Source organism: Leptidea sinapis, chromosome 8 (genome assembly GCF_905404315.1).
Source record: "Leptidea sinapis chromosome 8, ilLepSina1.1, whole genome shotgun sequence".
Classification (NCBI taxonomy): Eukaryota; Metazoa; Arthropoda; class Insecta; order Lepidoptera; family Pieridae; genus Leptidea; species Leptidea sinapis.
In genome coordinates this window covers 12,108,978-12,132,287 of record NC_066272.1, presented here as the reverse complement: position 1 = coordinate 12,132,287, position 23,310 = coordinate 12,108,978, and the positions used below count along the sequence as shown (strand labels likewise).

Here is a 23,310-nt window from a genome sequence, read left to right as displayed (position 1 = left end):
CTACTTCGGAAATAGATAGGTAGCTATCAAGAATGGTAATTTCATTATAACAATAATCACTTAAAATCAAATTGTTTCAGCGTCTTTAGGAAGCTTAAAAAAATTTGGATCGCAATGACCTTTAATATGCTTTGCTTTTTTTTATGTTTCTCCATTTCTAAATTATCGGTCGGACCGGTGAAGTAGGTGACGACCAAAGCTCGCGCGTGGGTTCTTACTGGATAGCCTCTCTGTAGAGGCCACCGCGCGTACTTACGACTTCGATACCTATACGGGGAGCGAGACAGGCCTGGTATGATTATATAAGTAAAAACTATCATTACGATGAAGTGTACCAAGAATTATATAGGCAGCATTTTCGCGTTGAAGAGATAGGCTTTAAAATTCTATAATTATTTAAATTATGTTTATAAATTCGAAAATATAACATGTATATTCCAAAAAAATCCACAAAGATTCTTATTTGAGTAACTGAAAGTGTTATATGAATATGTGGGCAGGGCATATACTTCCACGAGATGGCCGATGAGGCAGAAGTCCTAGAATGGCGACCATGTACTCGAAGACGCAGTGTTGGCAGGCCGTCCACAATATGTACCGACGATATGGTCAAGATCGCCGGAATAAGTTGGATGAGCGCAGGACCAATCGTCGTGGAGATCTTTGGAGAGGCCTTTGTCAAGCAGTGGACATCAGGACAATGATGATGAAGATAATGTAAAACATTATATATAGGGATAGCTAATAATTCATCAGATTAAAAATCTTTAAAAAATAACCCTTATTAATATACGCTATACATATTTCTTGTAGGTATTAGTATGTAATGTACTTGTAGAAGATTGTGACTTTTTATAGATATTATAGTATGTAGGTATAGAATTTAATGTTAAGTTTATATTATATTTATTTTATAAAATTTGTAACATAAGGCGTAGGTAGACTCACATAATGCATTGAGGTGAAACCTCTATGGTTTTTACAATGTATTTTATTTGTTCATATTTTGTAAATCAATTAATTAATTAATAGTAGAACACGCTGTATACGATTTTTATATATATAAATTACTAGCTGACCCGGCAAACGTTGTTTTGCCATATAAAGTATAATTCACGCGATAGTTTTATACGTAATAAAATATTGCCAATATTATGTACATCATTTTGTTCTATTGTCAATAGTTTTTGCAGCGCACGCAAAAATAGGTTTTCGATTTTACACCTTGTGTTACAAAATAGCAATTTTATTACGGATCCCTAATTTTGAAAAAAAAAACATAGCCTATAGCCTTCCTCGATAAATGGACTACCCAACACTGAAAGAATCATTCAAATCGGACCAGTAGTACCAGAGATTAGCGCGTTCAAACAAACAAACAAACACTGCAGCTTTATAATATTAGTATAGATAAGAACAGTTACTTCGCTTTTATTTTTTTTAACTATAACTTACTTTCTTCAATTAATTTCAATACAGCAACAAAACGAATAATACATTGTTGCAATTTCATCCGATTTCGTAGATGTGGTGATAATATTTATTATTTTATTTATATAAATATTTGATCCTAGTGAGCACTTTACATCCTAAAGCTCATGAAAGTGTATAAAAGTAAAGATTACCTTAGGGCTTCATAAATTACGTGAGGCATTTTTGAGAATTTTTCGACCCCCATCCCCCTTGGTGAGATATCGTAAGAATTTCCTCAACTCTATCCCTCCCCTAATATTACGCGATATTCTTCATGTTTGGGCTGTCAACGTGTCGGATTATTAAGAAAAAAAAGAAACAGAAACATAAATTTTTCTATTACTTTTATTGAAGACTAGCTGACCCGGCAAACGTTGTTTTGCCATATAAAGTATAATTCACGCGATAGTTTTATAAGTAATAAAATATTGCCTATATTATAGCCTGTACATCATTTTGTTCTATTGTCAATAGTTTTTGCAGCGCACGCAAAAATAGGTTTTCGATTTTACACCTTGTGTTACAAAATAGCAATTTTATTACGGATCCCTAATTTTGAAGAAAAAAAAAACATAGCCTTAAAATTAAATAACATAGCCTTCCTCGATAAATGGACTACCCAACACTGAAAGAATCATTCAAATCGGACCAGTAGTACCAGAGATTAGCGCGTTCAAACAAACACTGCAGCTTTATAATATTAGTAAAGACTAGCAAATATTAGCGAATATTACCGTGTTTAAAATCACAATCATAAAATTAAATTATGAATATTAAACGAAAATTAAGAAAAGATGTATTCTTATTCAGTCCATGGACACTGGTGTTAATTTTACACCATTTTCTGCTAGAAAAATAACTAAGTACATGATATTTTCCCCCCTAAGTGAGATTTGGCAAGATTTAGCTAGATCCCCTCCCCCGCTAGAACACCTCAAGTAGTTAATGGACGCCCCCATATTCGTAAAAATTTAATAATCTGTGCAAGTAATACATCAAAGGGCTGCTATCAATAAAGTAGCACTACCGTACGATGTATATCTAGGTTCTTGTATAATATTAAATAAAGCTTATAGTCAAAACAAATACCAACACAAAACATCTGTTCGAAGCGCGCCGGCCAATGTTTCATTTCGAATTTATTTATAAAAACGAATTTTTAAGAGTGGTTACAAAACAACTCGCTTCTTGGAAATCATGCACGGTTAATTATTATTGTGAATGCTGATAATTTTATGTACATATGTAATTATGGCATTGTATTTTAGTAAATTAACTTCTAATAAACTTTAAAATGAAATGAAAACAAACATGAATCAAATTTTAAGTTTTTACGTAGATATTAACTTTTCTATAATTATATAACATAACATTTAAAAATATGTAGGTATACCTGCAAAATAAACAACTGAAATCGATATTATAAAACATTAACATTTAAATTGAATTCTATTGAATAAAACAAACCTGTTATCACGTATCAAATCCGTGAATGAATTCAATAAAACACTAATTGAATTATAACATCACTATTTCACGACCACAATATTTAAATTATTCGGAACTGGCGCGAGACAATTACAAGTCACCAACACAGCCGTCGGACGGCAAGTCAAACACGCGAATGAGGTCTAAACTGAAGCCTCAAGCCTGCGACTTGCCAAGTTGCGAGCATTGAAAAATGCATCACACGATGTAATCGTCTAATTAACACTTAACAACGATAGCACTTAAGAGAGGGAGCTGTTTAATTTTCCGTATATTCGTTTATCAATTGACCGTAAACAAGAGCTATCATATGATATTACTAGCTGACCCGACAGACGTTGTTCTGTACATAATAAATTAAATACTTACTGTTTTTGTATGAATTTGTCAATATAGATAACTATACAAATGATTTTAACAAAAATTTTTTTTTTAAATCGGGACAGTGGATTTATATCATATCTTAAGATATGTGGAGGGATGTGTGGGTGGATAAATCTCTCCTCGATTATCAATGCAATACGTGACAGTTTATCAAATAGGTCATATTAAATAGATCTATAATTACCTAAGAGGACTTAGAAGTGTTGTTATTTAGTAATAAGTGTATATCCAAATATATGAAGAGATCCGTAGGAGACCCAAATTCACTGACGTAGCCCAAATAATTGCGAAACTGAAGTAGCAGTGGGCAGGCCACATTATTCGATGGACAGATGGCCGTTGGGGCAGTAAAGTCTTCGAAAGGCGACCACGTACCGGAAGACGCAGTGTTGGGAGGCCCCCACAGTATGGACCAACGATCTGGTCAAGATCGCCGGAATACGTTGGACGAGGGCAGCGCAGGGCCGATCGTCGTGGAAATCTTTGGGGGAGGCCTTTGTCCAGCACAAGGGATGTGTGAATGGAATGGTCGAAAGAGATTGACTTCGGGACGGGCTAGTTTGGAGAGAAACATACAAAAAGTCCTGAGAGCTACAATTCTTTCCATTATCGTTCGTTATCTAAACTATTGAGAATGTCGAGATGCTGTAAATAGTAATTGATACATCCAATGACGTTCTATACAGGAATGTCATCTACGTCAACGTCTATCCAGGCTAAATTAAAAGAATGAAAAATCTTAACACTTATTTAAATATTCATTAATTAATACAAAGTCACATAACTTATAGGTGACTTTTTATTCATTTAAGCAAATCATTGGTGTAAGAACGTTCATATTGATTGTACACTTAACTGATCTCTGGAATAACTGTTCATTAAAGATTAACTCCAAGATAACAATATATCTGCACAGATTTAACTGATATGGAGATATAATACACCACATCCGGTTTGTAAAGGTCATCGACAATCGATTATAACAATAATGAGCTTTTCTTTACACAAGAAACGCGGAATATACTTAGCCTCAATAGAAAGCTGTGTTATTGTCAACTCTCATTTTAACTTGCGGTAAGATATCTTTAGAAGGCTTTCGACAGCGAAGAAAATGCTTTTTACTTTTGTTCATTCATAATAATGAAATTGTTTTTTTATTTCAAACGTGGAATTTATTATATTTTATGATGGAGGGTATTCCAAATAGCTAATTGTAAGTACCTGTCTTGACAGCAGCAATTTATGTATATGAAAGTTGTTTTTTAACTTAATTGATGTATAATGAATAAAGTATGTTAATGACGATTAAAAAGTAAAATAGAAAAATCTTAACAGCAATTAAAATAATTGTGAATAAAGTCAACTGTACGTACTTCAAAATTAGTACGTAATATATTCTTTTTTATTACTTTGACGCTAGAATCTTTATAGATTTGACCATCACGACATAAATATAAACATATTTAAAGGTGATACGATACGAATTTTCTACTTCTAATTCTAATTGAAGATTTAATTTTCTTATATTGACAACGTGAACTCGTCGAATCCAACTCTGATGGGCAACGTTAGGGGAGCTCCGTAAAATCTTCTCGTCCCAAATACCAGTGTCTGAAGGCGAAGGTTTTCAAGCAGTTTATGTTGCCAGTGATGAGTTACGGTACGCAGACGTGGTCGCTAACTATGGGCCTGATGAGAAAGCTCAGAGGGCAATGGAAAGGGCTATACTCGGAGTGTCCCTGCGAGATCAAATCAGAAGTGAGGAGATCCGTAGGAGAAGCAAAGTTACCGACATAGCCCAAATGATTGCGAAACAGAATTGGCATTGGGCAGGGCACATTGTTCGACGGACGGATGGCCGTTGGGGCAGTGAAATCCTCGAATGGCGACCACGTACCAGAAGACGCAGTGTTGGTAGGCCCCCACAAGATGGACCGACGATCTGGTCAAGATCGCCGGAATACGTTGGATGAGGGCAGCGCAGGACCCATCGTCATGTAAATGTTTGGGGCCTTTGTCCAGCAATGGACGTCTTCCGGCTGATGATAATGACAACGTGAGCCGATGTTTACGTGTTACGCTGTAACAATACCAACAGTTTTCCAATTTATAAAGCTAAATCTTTACTACGTCCACTGATATTTAAATACAACATCCAAACGCCTTTCACAAATTAATATTAAAAAAAAAATACGGGTTGCACTCCGGGTGAAGAAGTGAAAACTTGAACATTAACATTGTGCATTTTTTAATATTTTGGAATGTTTAGGCAATAATTTCGCACGAATTGCTTTATTTATCAGTATAAAAGTACTAGCATTTATATGGTTATATACAACATTAATTTATTGCGCTATCGTACATAAAAGTGACAATTTATATTACATAAAAGTTTAACACACAGAACTATAACATATATTTTACATTCAAAAGTTTTACTCTTAGAAAAATCAACTTACATCCATCATAAACTTTAAAAAAATATCACGGCTAAGATTTGCTCCCTCCTCCTCGCGGTGTTTCGGCTTCGCAATCACAATGATTCAACCACTGCTCCAATGACCATATTAACATAAAATTGAAATAGCCGAACTAAAATTAGATGTATAAATCTTTCATCCATAATTTCAACGACAGTCTTACGAATTTTCGATCAGCCCACATGTCTTGACGCGAGTTTAACATACCCATTCCAAGAAAAGTGCTCAACGCCGTTATTCATGACAATAAGGGCGAGACGAGGACTTTCAGCTGATGGTAATTGGTACATACGCCCTGCCGATTACAATGCAGTGCCGCTCAAGATTCTTGAAAAACCCAAAAATTCTAAGCAGCACTACAACTGCGCTCGTCACCTTCATACATAAGATAACTGTTAAGCCTCATTTGCCTAGTAATTTCACTAGATACGGCGCCTATCAGACCGAAACACACGACGACTACGAGTCTATATGTCTAATAAATGAAATATACTCAAAATTTACAAAAGAGAGTTTTTGTCAACAATTAACATGTCTTAGTAAGTATATAATAATAAATCACTACAGTAAGTTAGACAGGCAAACAATAACTTGGTTTGTCAGTTTAATGACGTATAACGGACTCCTCGCAAAAAACTGTTTTAAATGCTTAACTTTTTTGTTGCCGCATTGTAACATCGTCTTGTATAACTGGGAATGTTAATCTACCAATTAATTATATATGAGCGATTGAAAATTTAATAGATTTCCTGGGTTATTGTAAACATTAATTATAGCTAACAAAATACTAATCAAAGGGTGTTTTATAGGTTTGTAATGTTATTAAAATTGGATAAAGAAACCCATCAAGTCTAACGGCCGTTTTCAATAACCTATCTACCCTTAGTTTAACTTACGGATACATTGCTGTCCCCGTTTAGTGACAAGATCTTATCTATCCATAGTTATGTCCAATATAGTTATAGTCCAATGCTTTATGTTGATAGGATATTGAAATGTAAGTAAGTGTAAAAGAATAGATTTGTCTACGTCTAGTAAGTTAAACTAAGGACAGATAGGTTATTGAAAACGGCCGTTAGTCGAACTCGCCTACCGAGGGTTCAGTGCATATTATTAGGTACTTACCTATACTTATAAAAAAATAGTAGTTAAAAAAACTTTAAAAACACGCTTGTTATAGAAAACCGTATAAATAGTATAATATTGTCAAATTAATGTATTGTCATCGGTCCTCGATAAATCTACGAAGTTCGAACGTAATCTGGCCGTTAAAAGTGGGACAAAATCGCGCCCAAATGAGTCGGTACAAACAAACATACATACATACAGTTGAAGCAAATAAAAAGCATGTAAAATATAAATGGAAAACTATATATACATCATAAAATATTTAAAAAGTTCTTTGTTATCTTGCGGAAATCCATTGTTATCCAAATGATTTGTCTCGGACTCTCCTGCCAGAATTTAGCGAGTCATCATCTCCTGAGGATGCCTCGTGTAGAGGTGAAACTCGTGTCGTATAGGTCAAAGAAAAGTCTTAGCGGAATGAACACTAAAAAACTCATAGCATTTTAATACAAATAATCCAACCAAATTATTTTTGGATCATTTTTTTAACCTTACATGTACAATGAGTACTTTTTAAAATGACGTATTATATTTTGTTTAAATACCAAATAGTATTTAAATTATATTTATAGCATTTAGATGTTCTAACATAAGAAAAAGAAATTTTTTTACTGTCCGCTATTATTTTTACAACAAAAACAGTGCATTTGCCCATTTTTGTGATAATGTTTCACTTCCAGAGCTCACGCGATACTGACAACGCCATATTGCTTACTGAGACTATTAGACTTAGTAGACGGATAAAAGGCGAGCACTTCCATGTCTCGCGGTTACCTGCTTCAATCAATCTTTATTATTTGGAGCATAAATACTACTTTAAATTTGAAGCAAATAAACGAGATTTAATAACAATGAACGGAACCAGCAGATAACCTTATGATAGAATAATCTAGTACCCATAAAGTAACAACATACCAATATTGTATTAATACTTATCACATATTATGTAAATACACATGATGCAATGACCTACAGAGTAACCGATTAATTCACACGATGGAGATGTGAAACTCACTCAAACTCGAAGGTTGCATTGTCGTCAGACTGTTCTGTACGACACACATGGCAATGTTGGGGATTTAACAGGAGACTCAAGGTCTAATGTTGGGTCTGGTGGTGAGAAATATCTGGTAGTATGTACCTAAGTCTGGGAATGTTACCAGTACCATGACTTATTGAATGTAAACACTCGCCCGTCCCGTAACAGTTGGGAACTGTTCTCTCAAAATTGTTAACGAGTATGTGTACCTTGGACAAACAATCCATTTAGAATTCAGTCCAATTTTGCGAAAGAGGTCACTTATGGAATCCAACTGAGATGTGCAGCGTTCGGGAAAGTCGGTAAAATCTTCTCGTCCCAAATAACACAGTGTCTGAAGACAAGGTTTTCAACCAGTGTGTATTGCCAGTTATGACTTACAATACGCAGACGTAGTCGCTAACGATGGGCCTGATGAGAAAATTCATGGTCGCTCACGGACAATGGAGAGGGTTATGCTCCGAGTTTCCCTGCGAGATTGAATCAGAAATGAGGAGATCTGTAGGAAAACCAAAATCACCGACATAGCAGGGAACATAGTTCGATGGACAGATGGCCGTTTGGGCAGAAAAGTCCTCGAATGGCGACCACGCACCGGAAGACGCAGTGTTGTTAGGCCCCCCAAGATAGTCCGATGATCTGATCAAGATCGCCGGAATATGTTGGATGAAGGCAGCACAGGACCGATCATCATTGATATGGTGGATAAATATGGAATATCTCATATGCCTATAATTACAATATCAAGCATAAGTGCGGAACAAATTTTGTGGCAAAAATAAGTGTGCTGGAAGTACTGCCCGAATTAATACTGCACTGCACATTGGTATCTATAGTTCTACTGCTACAACATTCAGTTTTATTAGCAACACGGGTAAGGTATCCACATCCTTTAAGGATAAGTGCGAGACATATTTTGCGGCAAAAAATAGTGTGCAGGACTTACTGTGGCCGAATGAATACTGTACATTCGTATCTTCAGTTCTATTACTAACAAATTTCGATCTATTAATGCTTTTTGCGATCTTTAATGCGGCGCCTTTCCAATAATTTAGGCATACTGATAGATAGGTAATGTGGAGGGCAAAATACCACGCGGACGATCACCCAGCCGCTAGTCGGACCAGATCAAGACACTCACTTGCTTACCCCTTACGACTGCAATAAGGAAGGCCGAGGACCGAAAGGAGTAGAAGGCTTTAGTGACCAACTTACAAAAACTTTGAAGGACAGACATGACCTTCAGAAATGAATACGACCAAAAAGAGAGAAGAGTGTCACGTGTAAAGGTTTGAACCAACCGTCTAAGCAACAGTTAGGTCTAGATTTAAAGTGTACGTGTAATCAATAGAAGTGTTTGGTTTATAAAATCTTAGAAGTAATTTATGAGTGTAAAGATCGAAGTAAAGTTTGTTTGTTCAAGCTCAATCGGAAGTCGAGAAGTAATGTTTGAGCAAGTGTTGAACGATACGTGGGTTTTGTAATAAGGCTCGGGTCAAAGGCACTTGCCACAATCATAAAACTAGCCACTCTATTGTGGCTACTACAAATTGTAAATATAAGATTAGCTTCTCATAACAAAATTCTGCACGTCGTAAAACAAAATGTTTACCTTAGCATTACAGGAATGTGTTTAATAACAATAGGGCATTATTAATTGTATTTTTCTTTCCTACAATTATTATGTAAGATTTCCCATACACAACATAATGAAAACCTGTTAAAGAGGTTAATATTATTAATAAATAAGGTAATATTATTTACTTCAAATACAAATACCAAAACATAAGATATAATATGCACTAAAAAGTATAAAAATAATTGTTAATTTTTATACAATCTTTTACCTTATACACCTTTGAAGTATTTCCTTTTCAATAAAAAAATAATGATCGAAATCGGTTTGCGTGATATTGAGTTATTCGTAAATTTGTCGCGCACATACTTGTAGCGAATTTGAGACTTATGGTTTTCTCATGTATGCCATTGTCAGATCTAGACCAATCTAGACATGGAAAGCACCAGCTTTCAGGCAGCACCCAGTTGAAAGTTCTGAGGTAACAAACATAAAAAATACATACCGACGGTTAAAAAGAACTTTAGCAATATATATATTTTTGTTAATAGTCAAAATAAGTAATACACAATTTGATTTTTTTTGGACTCATTTTCGAATCTTATACAGGATCTTAGACAGTTGGATCAGAAACATTAGCGCTATTGCCGCTGTAACAACAAAAAAAAAACCGCTTTGCAAAAAACTTATTTAAAAGCACATTTTATCTCGTACGATGGTACGGAATCCTTCGCTTTTAACCTGTTTTAATTTAAAACATAAGCCAGCCGAACACAGTTACTGCAGTTCCTAATATACCATCAACAGATAGAGATAAATTACTAGTGTCAGTAATTAGCTGTCAATAATCTGAAGCTGTCCCAATATACGCGATAAGTCATTCTTATCGCCTTATATTGGGACGCGTGAATTGCAATTTCCTTAGAATCTTCTATCGCTGGTAAGCTATACGTTGTCCCATCGACAGACAACGTGTACGGATAAGGTGAGTTACCATCAATAAGTTTATTGGGACAGAAAAGTCATTGATAGTTACGATTTTTATCTCAAGTAAGAGATATACTGAATCTTGGGAACGGCCGTTAGTAAGTTAGATCCTCAAATACACCTTTCACTCTTAAGTGTACGGTATTGATATTTCCCGATGCCAACGACTATAAACTTTCTAAATTGTAAGGAATTCCCAGTTACAATAACTTTACTTAATACTTACTAAAGAACATTACAAATAGTTATTGAGTATTATCATTAACCTCTAGTGAGTACCAATAAATCTTATCAGCACTTTCTCACTAACGCACGCCGCCGGAAGCATTTTACGCCATACGATTTGGGTTTGTGGGCTATCCTATAAACGTATCCCCATACGTTCGTAAGCCACAACATTATAAATCATAACAGATTCACATAAAACTACGTCTTAAAGTAATGATGTAAGAACTTAATTGGCGTGGAGCTATTTTGTCGTATCAAATGTACTTCAAGTGACGTTGGTTCTCATAAGGCAGTCAGTATGGGCACCTGAGTGATTTGTGAGTCGATAGCTATTTCGAGCACACAAAATATTCCTGCTTCGCTTTCATTTTTCGATCACGGTACAATAATAAACAATATCACCGGATATTAGAAAGCGTTTTGTGTTGACACGGGAAAGATTAATTATGTTGTATTTTATAAATATACTAGGTGACCCGACAGACGTTGTTCTGTATATAATAAATAAAATAATGTTTTTATATGATTTTGTCAATAATATATCATAACATCAAAAATTACTTCGTAAAATATGCACCCTGCTGTCGTAATGAAATTGTATCACAGCAGAACAGTCAAACCGTGCGTCAATAAATTCTCTCATAGAAATTATGTATGGACACATCAAAGGAATTTGTTGTTTTTATTTAATTTAGCAGCATTTTCCTAATTATTCAACTTTTAAACCTTCTCTGGACTTCGACAAATAATTCAAGACCCTAATTTGCCAAATCGGTCCAGCCGATCTCGAGTTTTAGCGAGACTAACGAACAGCAATTCATTTTTATATATATATAGATATATATTCGTATATGACGAACATTACTGAATTCAAGAAAATTTGTGATTTGAATTCATTCAATTCAAGAAGAAATAATAAACTGTACGTGCAGATTAATAAGTTTTTTTTTAAATGAAAATACGGGACGAGACGAGCAGGACGTTCAGCTGATTGTACGCCCTGCCCATTACAATGCAGTGCCGCTCAGGATTATTGAAAAACCCCGAAAATTCTGAGCGGCACTACAACTGCGCTCGTCACCTTGAGACATAAGATGTTAAGCCTCATTTGCTCAGTAATTTCACTAGCTACGGCGCCCTTCAGACCAAAACACAGTTATGCTTACACATTACTGCTTCACGGCAGAAATAGGCGCCGTTGTGGTACCCACAATCTAGCCGGCATCCTCTGCAAAGGAGCCTCCCACTGGTAAACTGGTGTACCTGATATAATGTAATAAAAAGTCCGTAAAACTAGATAGTAGTAGTAATCGTAAAAGAAGATCCGCAATACCACAGTTTAAGAGATACCTTGCTAGCCTTAGAGTGTGCTAGAGTTAATGTTATGGTTTGTAAAGCGGTTCTAGTACAGTTCAGTTGAAGCCAATGTGATGTAGTGTGATAGCCACTATTAACTATAGCTCACAGCTAAGATTGACTTTTCTCATGAATATACTGTCTTTTGCAGTGAGCTGACGTATCTCAAGTGGTTGAAGAATTGGACTTCCCAAAGAGTTGCTACGTTTATGGATTGAAGGACGTCAACCTAGGCTAAAGGGCTCTTTCATAGGTTGGTATTCATATACCCCAGCATAAAATCTAATATATAAAATTCTAATGTCGCGGTGATTGTAGTTAAACTCGTTCGAAACGGCTTGACCGATTCTCATGAAATTTTGAGTGCATATTGGGTAGGTCTGAGAATCAGACAACATCTGTTTTTCATCCCCCTAAATGTTAAGGGTGGTCCACGCCAATTTTTATTTATTTATTTGACTTTTTTTTTTAATTTGTTTGATTATGAGTCAGCATTAAAATATACATACAACTTAAAATTTTCAACCATCTATGATCAACAGTTACTTTTGTATCGCGATTTTAATAGCGGCAATACAACGTTTGCTGGGTCAGTTAGTGAAATATATTATAGCTTGTGTGACAATGATGGCAACTATAGCATTGCAGATTACATAGAAGATAAATAAATCATGATTTTTGACTCGTTCTGCGCATGACAACTTAAATAATTTAGTAATTTATAATTAGGCTAAGCATAAATATAAAAGATGGGCTGGGAGTTTCTTATCTTTCGTTCTTGAACTTGTTTTCAAAGTTTTTTTTTGTTACATTTTGACTTTTGCTTTTAAAAGTTCTGTTGTTTCTGTTTTGTTATGTGTCGCTTTATCAGTTCTATCAGAATAATACATACTTTTTGTATTATGACAATGACAATTTAAGACACAATATTAGAAATAAATATAGAATACCCAAAATATGTAATTATTACGGGGAAAGGTTAAGGGAATATGTTGTACCTAAACTTTATAACAGTATCGAATGGTTAAGAGAGGATAAAGAAGACTGTAAAGGAGTACTTAAGAAAAAATTAAAAGAGCACTTCCTTAACGTCTCCACGTAAGCCTTAATATTTTTTTTTAATTATAATAAGGGACGAGACGAGCAGGACGTTCAGCTGATGGTAATTGATACGCCCTGCCTATTACAATGCAGTGCCGCTCAGGATTCTTGAAAAACTCAAAAATTCTGAGCGGCACTACAATGGCGCTCGTCACCTTGAGACATAAGATGTTAAGTCTCATTTGCCGAGTAATTAGTATTTATATATTATATTTATATTAGTAGTATATAGTATAGTTTAGTTTAGTTGTTATATGTATACAGGTAAGATTTTACTATGTTTTTTAGGAATATTATGAATTAATAACTAAGTAATGTATGATGTGTGTATAAGTTATAGTGTAGATAACTTACAAATTAGGTATAGTTTAATTTATTATAGATGCACGATATTATAATATAGTCTAAGAGCGTAAACTCGCCAACAAACTGTTGCAACAGTTTCGCGAGATGTAAAATTTAAGTACCAACTGTGAATACTTTAATAATTAAATAAATTAAAAAAAAAATTAACCCACATTCTTTCATTGATTTTCATTATAATAATAATAACCAGTATCACAACACAATGCCATTACTTCAATCAGAAAAAAAGAAAAAATAAATCGTTATTTATTTATTAATAATAATATACTTTTAATGCTTGTTTTGCACACCGTACCGAAGCGTCTATGTGACGTCATCGATGACAGGCTTATGGCCGTTCCGAATATACTATCGACAGATAGAGATAAATTACTACCAACTACTGTCAGTAATTAGCTTTCAATAATCTGAAGCTGTCCGAATATACCCGATAATTCTAACCGTCTTATATTGGGACGCGTGACTTGCATACAAACTTCTATCGCTGGTAAGCTATACGTCATCCCCTTGACAGACAGCGTGTATGGATTAGGTGAGTTACCGTCGATAAGTTTATTGGGACAGAAAAGTCAACGATAGTTACGATTTTTATCTCAAGTAAGAGATAGACTGAATATTGGGAACGGCTGCTAGAGTTGTACACAGTACACACCTTGCTTATGAGATAATCATACGAAAAGCTGAGTCTGAGCTGAGAAAAACGGCTGAGTCAAACAAACTCACTAGAGTATCATAAAAAGAGATAGTAAGATAAGGTAGTTACCATTTGCTGAGGATTCCGCGGCTTCCGATGAGCTCGCGGCACTTTTTGTCCAGTGACTCCTTCCAGGACGTCGGCAAGAAGCAGGCCATCCGCACAGTCCCGGGCCAAGCCACCCCCGGAAGTCCCGGCTCGGCGTCGGGACCTCGCCCGCTCCAGATAATGGTTCGCCCAATCCGTGTAAATCTACAGACAAACATAATAAACATTATTATATTATCTATACGTACTATTACAGTACATTAGAAACTAAAGTTATAGTTCCACTAAAATTAAAAGCATAATAAAAACCTTTTCTTAAAATAAAGACATGTAATAAACACGATGGAATGAAAGAATGGGTGGTAGCATTTGAATTTCAATAAGTTTTTTTTTTATGGAATAGGAGGACAAACGGGTCACCTGTTGTTAAGTGATCACCGCCGCCCACAATCTCTTGCAACACCAAAGGAATCACAGGAGCGTTGCCGGCCTTTAAGGAAGGTGTACGCGCTTTTTTTGAAGGTACCCATGTCGTATCGTCCCGGAAACACCGCACAAGGATGCTCATTCCACAGCTTTGTAGCACGTGGAAGAAAACTCCTTGAAAACCGCACTGTAGAGGACCGCCACACATCCAGATGGTGGGGATGATATCCTAACTTGTGGCGTGTCGTGCGAAGGTGGAATTCGGCGGCAGGAATCAGATTAAACAAGTGATTTCATTTTTATATATATTTATTTTTGATCACAAATACAAACTGACACACACACTTGATTATTTATCTCACACCTTACTTATCACTCACAACACACCCAACGCATACATACATCTTATTTATTAGTATACATACTGCTTAGATATATATTTTAGTAATAAGAATATGTTTGATTGTCTGTTAATTATGTAATAAGTATCAATAAGCTATGGAAGAGCACGGACGCGTAAAAAATAAGGACTCCGCATACCTTACATAACAGTGAGGCACCAAAACAAGCCGGTAAACGTGTAAATACATAGCCCCACGCACACACTTACACTAATACAAGCCGATCGGCCGCAATTATGAGATTTGCCATCGTCTGTAGCAGATCAGTTTGCGTCGCAATGGAATATTTTAAAAATGCCGTCGTGGGTTGTGAAAAAGTGTAAAAACGATACCATAAAAGTATTTGTGGATATATGATTATTTAATAGAGAAATTGTGTAACTGGTATCCCCCTGAACCGCACACACTCTAGCATAAAGATGCTTCACTTGCTAAAATCACAGCGCGGAGTCTTTTTTTTACTAGTCCGTGTAGAAGAGCGTCTTCTAACATAGGCGCTATAGTTCTTAAAAGGAGGCTCCAATCATGAGTATTGATTTATATTATACTTGATAATGAAAATAAACATTTTGGATTTTATATCCTATTTGAATAAAATCATTTGATTTTAAAATATTTGAATTTGGAAATAGCAAAACGAAGATAATTTGTAAAATATATTAATCCCATTAATTCTTATGATACTCGTATTTCACGTATTTTTATGGTGGCCGTACTTAATTATCTATTAAAAAATATAAAAATAAGCTAGCTTTTTGTAATGTTAGGAATTAAATTATCACAAAAAATAAGTAACCAATCGTCAAATATACAAAAATTGCTGAAGTTGAACTTTTTGAAGTAAAAAAAAGCGCGTACACCTTCCTTAAAGGCCGGCAACGCTCCTGTGATTCCTCTGGTGTTGCAAGAGATGGTGGATGGCTGTGACCACTTAACAACAGGTGACCCGTACGCTCGTTGGTCCTCATATTCCATTAAAAAAAATATTGTGAAAAGAGTGAGTGAGGGCACTTAAATGACACTGGATTATATCGGAAAGACAGGAGGAGGACAAAAAGAAATATAATGGATTTCAAAAGTAGAAAAAAGGTCGCAAAGATTCTGGAGAAGAGGTTGGGTAACCCAGGTGTTGCAAGCAACAAAGTGCTTCAACCTAACGTGGAAGGCCGACGGCTACAAGTTATTTATATAAATAATTTACATTTATCTATTTATCTCTTTTTTTTATTATGACATTAAAAAGAATTCTAAAGGAATAAATTTTTAGAAAATAAATGCCTTTTGCAGGACCGATTGTCGTGGCAATCTTTGGGGGAGGCTTTTGTCCAGCAGTGGACTTCTTCCAGCTGATGATGAAATGCCTTTTATACCTATTATAAATACTGTAATTTTTATGTTAGTTGGGAATTGTAATCTTGTTATATTTTTTGTATATACCAGTGGGAGGCACTTTGCACCGAATGCCGGCTAGATTATGGGTACAACAACGGCGCCTATTTCTGCCGTGAAGCAGATATGTGTAAGCATTACTGTGTTTGGGTCAGAAGGGCGCCGTAGCTAATGAAATTACTGGGCAAATGAGACTTAACTTCTTATGTCTCAAGGTGGCGAGCTCAGTTCAGCGCCGCTCTGAATTTTTGGGTTTTTCAAAAATCCTGCATTGTTATGGGCAGGGCGTATCAATTACCATCAGCTGAACGTCCTGATTGTCTCGCCCCTTATAATCATAAAAAAACTCAATAAATAGTAGAAGTGAATGATTGCTATATAAATTACTATGCAGCGATAATAATACATTAGTAAGCTGTGAGATGATGAAATACTGAAGTACCCTCAGAATGGCGTCCGGGCGGCGGGCGAGACCACCACTTGTCCTCATTCTCTCGCAAATATGACTTACTAAATCCTCTTAAACACTCATTTTATGTACTTATGTGCTTAGTCATGACCTCACACATATACAGAACAACTGCTCGTAAATTTCTTGTGTGAACTACGACGTTCTCCGCGTACATTTTTTTCACCTTGGTTTACATTATTGGACTTTTAGTAAAGATCCCAATTTTTTGTGAAAATTTAATTATAGCCTATGTCACCTGGGGATAGTGTAGCTACCGAGAAGTGAGCGAATTTTTCAAATCGGTTCAATAGTTTCGGAGCTTTATCAATGCAAACACACAAATCTTTCCTAAATATAATATTAGTATACACAAAGCATATATATTCTAGTTTTCTTAGAAGTAATTTACTTTTATAAAATTGATTATAAAACCATAAACACTTATAAATAAAACCAATTGAATAGAATATAATAGAAACACTTTATTGACAATAAAAACACACACCTTCAATTTACAGTATATATATTAAAGTTATAAATTAAATTAAATGTAACAAAAATTATTGTAATATAAACAAAAAAATTAAATAACTGTGCAGTGCGTGATTCCCTGCTAAAAGGAGCTGACTCAGTATATTGTTAGTCAGTGCAGAAGACACCAACACAACACTGGTTTTCAGCAGCCCCTCGTGACATTTTTTTTCTCGCTTTTTATTGCTAATTTATGTTTTTTAAAATTTGTTTTGTACGGACAGCTTACAAATATATTAACTAATTTTATTTTTGACAGTATTTAAAATCAACCAGGACTTTAGATTACCAGAAACACAGAAAAATTAATTAATGGCAACAGGTACAAATTATTATATTATACAGGTATTAAATGCATAATACTTTTCATAGTCTTGAGAGAGATGTCCAGCATAACGAAACTCTCTAAGAATAAAGCGATTCACTCGAATATATGAAACGTGCAGTCATTGATGGATTGACAGATGACGGCTATAATCTTGTATAAAACGGAGATAGCCGAAAACCACTGCGTTCTAAGCAACTGTTTGCTTTCAAACTAAGTCGGATTATACTTCGTAGCCAATTGCCTCATTGTAATTACCACTAAAGTAAATTTTTACTTAGTCTCACCTTTTATTTCGTAGTATTTTAATCTTCTTTGGAGATGTCTTTTAGCTAGATATAGTTTATTTTTATTATTATGTAGCTGTTTGTTGAGAACACAATATTATATTCTAATATATAAAATTCTCGTGTCATGGTGTTAAACATTGAACTCCTCCGAAACGGCTTGACCGATTCTCATGAAATTTTGAGTGCATATTGGGTTGGTTTGAGAATCGGACAACATGTATTTTTCATCCCCCTAAATGTTAAGGGTGGTCCACACGAATTTTTGTTTTAATTTTTTTAAATTTATTTGATTATGAGTCAGCATAAAAAAAATACATGCAACTTCAAATTTTCACCCATCTACGATCAACAGTTACTTTTGTATCGCGATTTTAATATCGGCAATACAACGTTTGCTGGGTCAGCTAGTATAATATATACTTACACAATATAATTGGTTATACCTTATACGGTATATTATATTTGTAAGCTTAATAATAATTGCATGCTGTATCTGCCTTAACAGATAATGCATTTAGAATTAACTTGAGATTAAATATTTTATTGTAGCTTGAATTAATGTAATTATTACTGGAGGATTTAATAAAATAAGAGATTTTGTGGTTTTATGAAACCACGGTTAAATTGAAACATTTTTTCACATTATAGACATTTAACTAAACATTTTTGAAATAATATTCCATTAAGGGTATAAAAATCGCTTTATCAATCTTAATTTTATTCTTGGAAAATTGGAATGGTAATGATAATAAAAGTAGACTAAGTCTCCAACTAATATTTTATTGAACACTGTGTCTTAGCCCTGGTTAAAAATATTGATTGAAAAGGATTAAAAATGATGAAATTTGAATACTTTCAATTCTTTTTCATGTATATATAGATATACAGTTTACATGGGGTGACTGATTCGCAATACTTTTCAATCAATATTAATTAATCACGGAGAGTACGACATACATAATACTTAACAATTATTTAGATTATATACACATATTAAAAAACAAACAAAATAACGTGGAGCACTGGTACAAATGTGTAATAGTCTATACACTACACGGTCAGCTTCTGCGAACTATAGGCGCCTCCCGGCCGTCACGGGACATGCAACACACAGACGAAAAAGTCTGAGACGTTGTAATAAAAGTTTCACTTTAATAAATAAATAAATAAAAGAGAAGCACTGTGTGTAGATGTGCACTTCAAATGCTTTAAATTTCGTAACTTAACGTGTGGAATTTAAAATATTATTCAAAAAAATATACCAACTGCAATCATGAAGCTAAAAATAAGTAATCTATAAATTAAAAAAAAAAACAATACTCTTGCGGTCGTCGACCTTTTCTTATCACGTCCACTTTAGAGAAAATATTGAAGCATTGTGTCAAGTAAGAAATTTTCTGACCAACAACTTACTCTTAACACGCCCGAGCAATATGTAAATCGGTGTCATAAAAGTTTTAGTAGCTGTTGTCAATCATATCGTCAAAGTTTATCTCAGCGCTTTGTGCGTCAACGGACAATGTAAGTACTAAAATTTAACTACCTCACAAAGATTAGTCATCCATAACAAAGGAAAATTACGGTATTGTATCAAAAAGTATCCAGACAAACTTGTGTGACCGCAACATGACCTTTGTGGCCTTTGACATACAGTTTATCTATATGACGACCCCTATAGTCCAGGTTTCGAATCCCGGTGGGTGCAAACATTTATATGATGAGTATGGATGTTTGTTTCCGAGTCATGCATGTTTATATGTATTTTTGTAGGTTTAAGTAAGCATATTATATTAAATATGTCGTTGTCTTGTACACATAGTACAGGCTTTGCCTAGTTTGGGACAAGATAATTTGTGTAAAAGTGTGTCAATATTATTATTATATGCCCATTTTTGTCAAATAATTTATTTTTACCTTTCAAAGTTTTTGTATGACGTTTCCACAGAATTGCTCACGTAAACTATTAGATAATATTAAAATCAAAGCTAAATTTAAATTGCTTTAAAATTAAAATTTTATTACAATGCATGCAATTTAAACTATTGAACCGATTTGAAAAATTTGCTCACGTCTCGGTAGCTACACTATCCCCAGGTGACATAGGCTATAATTAAATTTTCACAAAAAATTGGGATCTTTACTAAAAGTCCAATAATGTAAACCAAGGTGAAAAATATGTACGCGGACAACGTCGTAGTTCACACAAGAAATTTACGAGCAGTTGTTCTGTATATGTGTGAGGTCATGACTAAGCACATAAGCAGTACATAAAATGAGTGTTTAAGAGGATTAAGTAAGTCATATTTGCGAGAGAATAAGGACAAGTGGTGGTCTCGCCCGCCGCCCGGACGCCATTCTGAGGGTACTTTAGTATTTCATCATCTCACAGCTTACTAATGTATTATTATCGCTGCATAGTAATTTATATAGCAATCATTCACTTCTACTATTCATTCATTTTTATGATTATAAGGGGTGAGACGATCAGGACGTTCAGCTGATGGTAATTGATACGCCCTGCCCTTAACAATGCAGGATTTTTGAAAAACCCAAAAATTCTAAGTGGCACTGAACTGAGCTCGTCACCTTGAGACATAAGAAGTTAAGTCTCATTTGCCCAGTAATTTCATTGGCTACGGCGCCCTTCAGACCGAAACACAATAATGCTTCCACATAGCTGCTTCACAGCAGAAATAGGCGCTTTTGTTGTACCCATAATCTAGCCGGCATTCGGTGCAAAGTGCCTCCCACTAGTATATAGCAATCATTCACTTATTAATCATTTGAATTAAGACAATAAGTCATGGTTTTAAAATTAAAGTTATTATATTTTTTAAAATTACTAATAAAATGTTCGCGTAATACTTTTATTTATTAAACGGTGTGTGTAGATTGATGCATCTACTGTACGCAATAACTCTTGTGTTTTTTACTTAATAATTTACATTTTTTTTTGACTTACTCGTGTAAGGCATTAAGTATTTGATTGTTAAGTATCATCACTTTACATAAAATGTAATTGATTAAGCTGTAAATGATGATTTAAAAGAGTCACAATGAGTTTCTTGCCACTTATTCTCAATAAAATCAACTTTTCCCGTAGTGGTAGTAAATGTAAAAACATAAAAAAACTATTGGCATTCATAAGGTTGTAAGTAATATCTAGTATATTAGAAATGACATCAAAAAGAATTCTAAAGGAATCAATTTTTAGAAAATAAATGCCTTTTAACATGAATAAAGTGGTTTTGATTAGGTTTAATTTGATTACTCCAGTAAGTGTAAGCCTACGAAAACTATTCTAACACTGCTGTCCCTTTGTCTATTAAGTTGAAACTTTTCACACTTATCAAGGATCTTTGACAATTCCTTTTTCTAAGGATCTTTAAGATAAATATTTTTTTATGTCCGATACATGGTAGTTAGTACCCTTGTGCCAAAAACTAAGCCTAATAGTAGAAGACCCAGAGAAAATTAGGGGGCATTGAGATGGCGTAGATGGGGTGTGGGTAGATTTAAAAATATAGTCTAAAAAGGCAAAAAAATACACGAAAATACTCTAGAAAAAAACATAGTCTCAAAGTGGGCGGTGAGCAAAATAAGGTTGAGAAACTATAATCTAAGAGAATCGACTAACAAGAATAATAAAATCCAAAAGAATAAATAGCTATGCATGTACTTCAATCAATATTAAAATGATGTCAAGTCAATTGGACAATAATGAGTCTAGAATGAATTTGCGAATCTCAATTTATTAAATTAAGCAATTAGGTCATTCGAGATTACTAGGAACGATTCCGATGACGTCACATCCCTGTCATTGACCCCGTTTGATTATGAACCCAGCAGCTGAGATTGTAGGAGATAAGCTTTTACAATATCTACCACGCTATTAAACTAGGTTATACGGCTGCAACTCTTTGATTTTTCAATTTAATCTTTATATATATAATTCTTGTGTGCGTGTGTATGTCACTGAACTCCTCCTAGACGGCTGGACCGATTTTATTGAAACTTTCTGTGTGTCTTCAGGTGGATTCGAGAATGGTTTAGATTCACAATTGAACTACCCCCTGAACGGCTGGACCGATTTGATGAGATTTTTGTGTGTTCCAGTGAATTTGAGATTAATGTGTGTCTTCGGGTGGATTCAAGAATGGTTTAGATTGCCAATTAAACTACCTCCTAAACGGCTGGACCGATTTTGATGACTTTTTGTTTGTTTCAGTGAATTTGAGATTAGTTTAGATTCTCAATTACGTCCATATAATATAATTCTCCTGCTCATGTGTATGTTAGTGAACTCCTCCTAACGGCTAAACAGATTTTTCAAATTTAAGACGTGTGTACAGGACAACGTCTGTTGGGTCCACTAGTCTATATATATAAAAATGAATTGCTGTTCGTTAGTCTCGCTAAAACTCGAGAACGGCTGGACCGAATTAGCTGATTTTGGTCTTGAATTGAAGTCCAGATAAGGTTTAAAAGGTGAATAAATGTGAAAATGCTCGGAATTAAATAAAAACAAAACAATTTTGTTTATCCTTTGATGTGTCGTCCCCCGTCGTTCAGAAATCAAATTGAATGAATATTTTAAAATGAATAACTAATTAGAATTTTCATTTCTTTCCAACTTTCTTAGTAGGTAAAATATAAACTTAATTTTAGCTCAAATAAAAAAATAATGTCTATTAATGTAAAAGTTAATTTATAGTTCGGTTGCACTTTTTTGCGGGTGTTGTGTGATACTCCTTCAGGTAAATTACCATTAAAGTACCTATATTCTGGACAGTAGTACCAAAATAAAATAAAATAAAAATGTTATTTGGATATATCCTTTGTTTTTGAGTCTAAGCAATTCACATATTTCTACGGTTATATAAGTTACTAGCTGACCCGGCAAACGTTGTTTTGCCATTTAAATTATTTTTAGAACTAGACCGTTTCTTGGACATTGCTTTAATTTTCTGAAATAAACGTAGCCTAAGTTACTCCCTATTACATCAGCTACCTGCCAATAAAAGTCGCCGGATTAGACGGAACAAACAGACAGACAGACAGGCAGACAGACAGAAATTGTAAAAAAAAAATATTTTAGTGCATATACGGTACGTATATGTATTCATAATATTCATTAAGTAAAAAACGG

At 34.5% G+C, this 23,310-nt stretch overlaps 1 protein-coding gene across 1 annotated transcript in view; it reads right to left on the bottom strand.

The window, feature by feature from the left end:
* Window positions 1-23,310, bottom strand: part of LOC126965663 (protein sickie-like) — a 150,205-nt gene that overhangs the window by 104,177 nt on the left and 22,718 nt on the right. Inside the window, exon 3 of the mRNA XM_050809372.1 lies at window positions 14,370-14,552. Within this exon, the coding sequence (XP_050665329.1) occupies window positions 14,370-14,552 (183 nt within the window). The remainder of the gene's footprint in view (window positions 1-14,369; window positions 14,553-23,310) is intronic.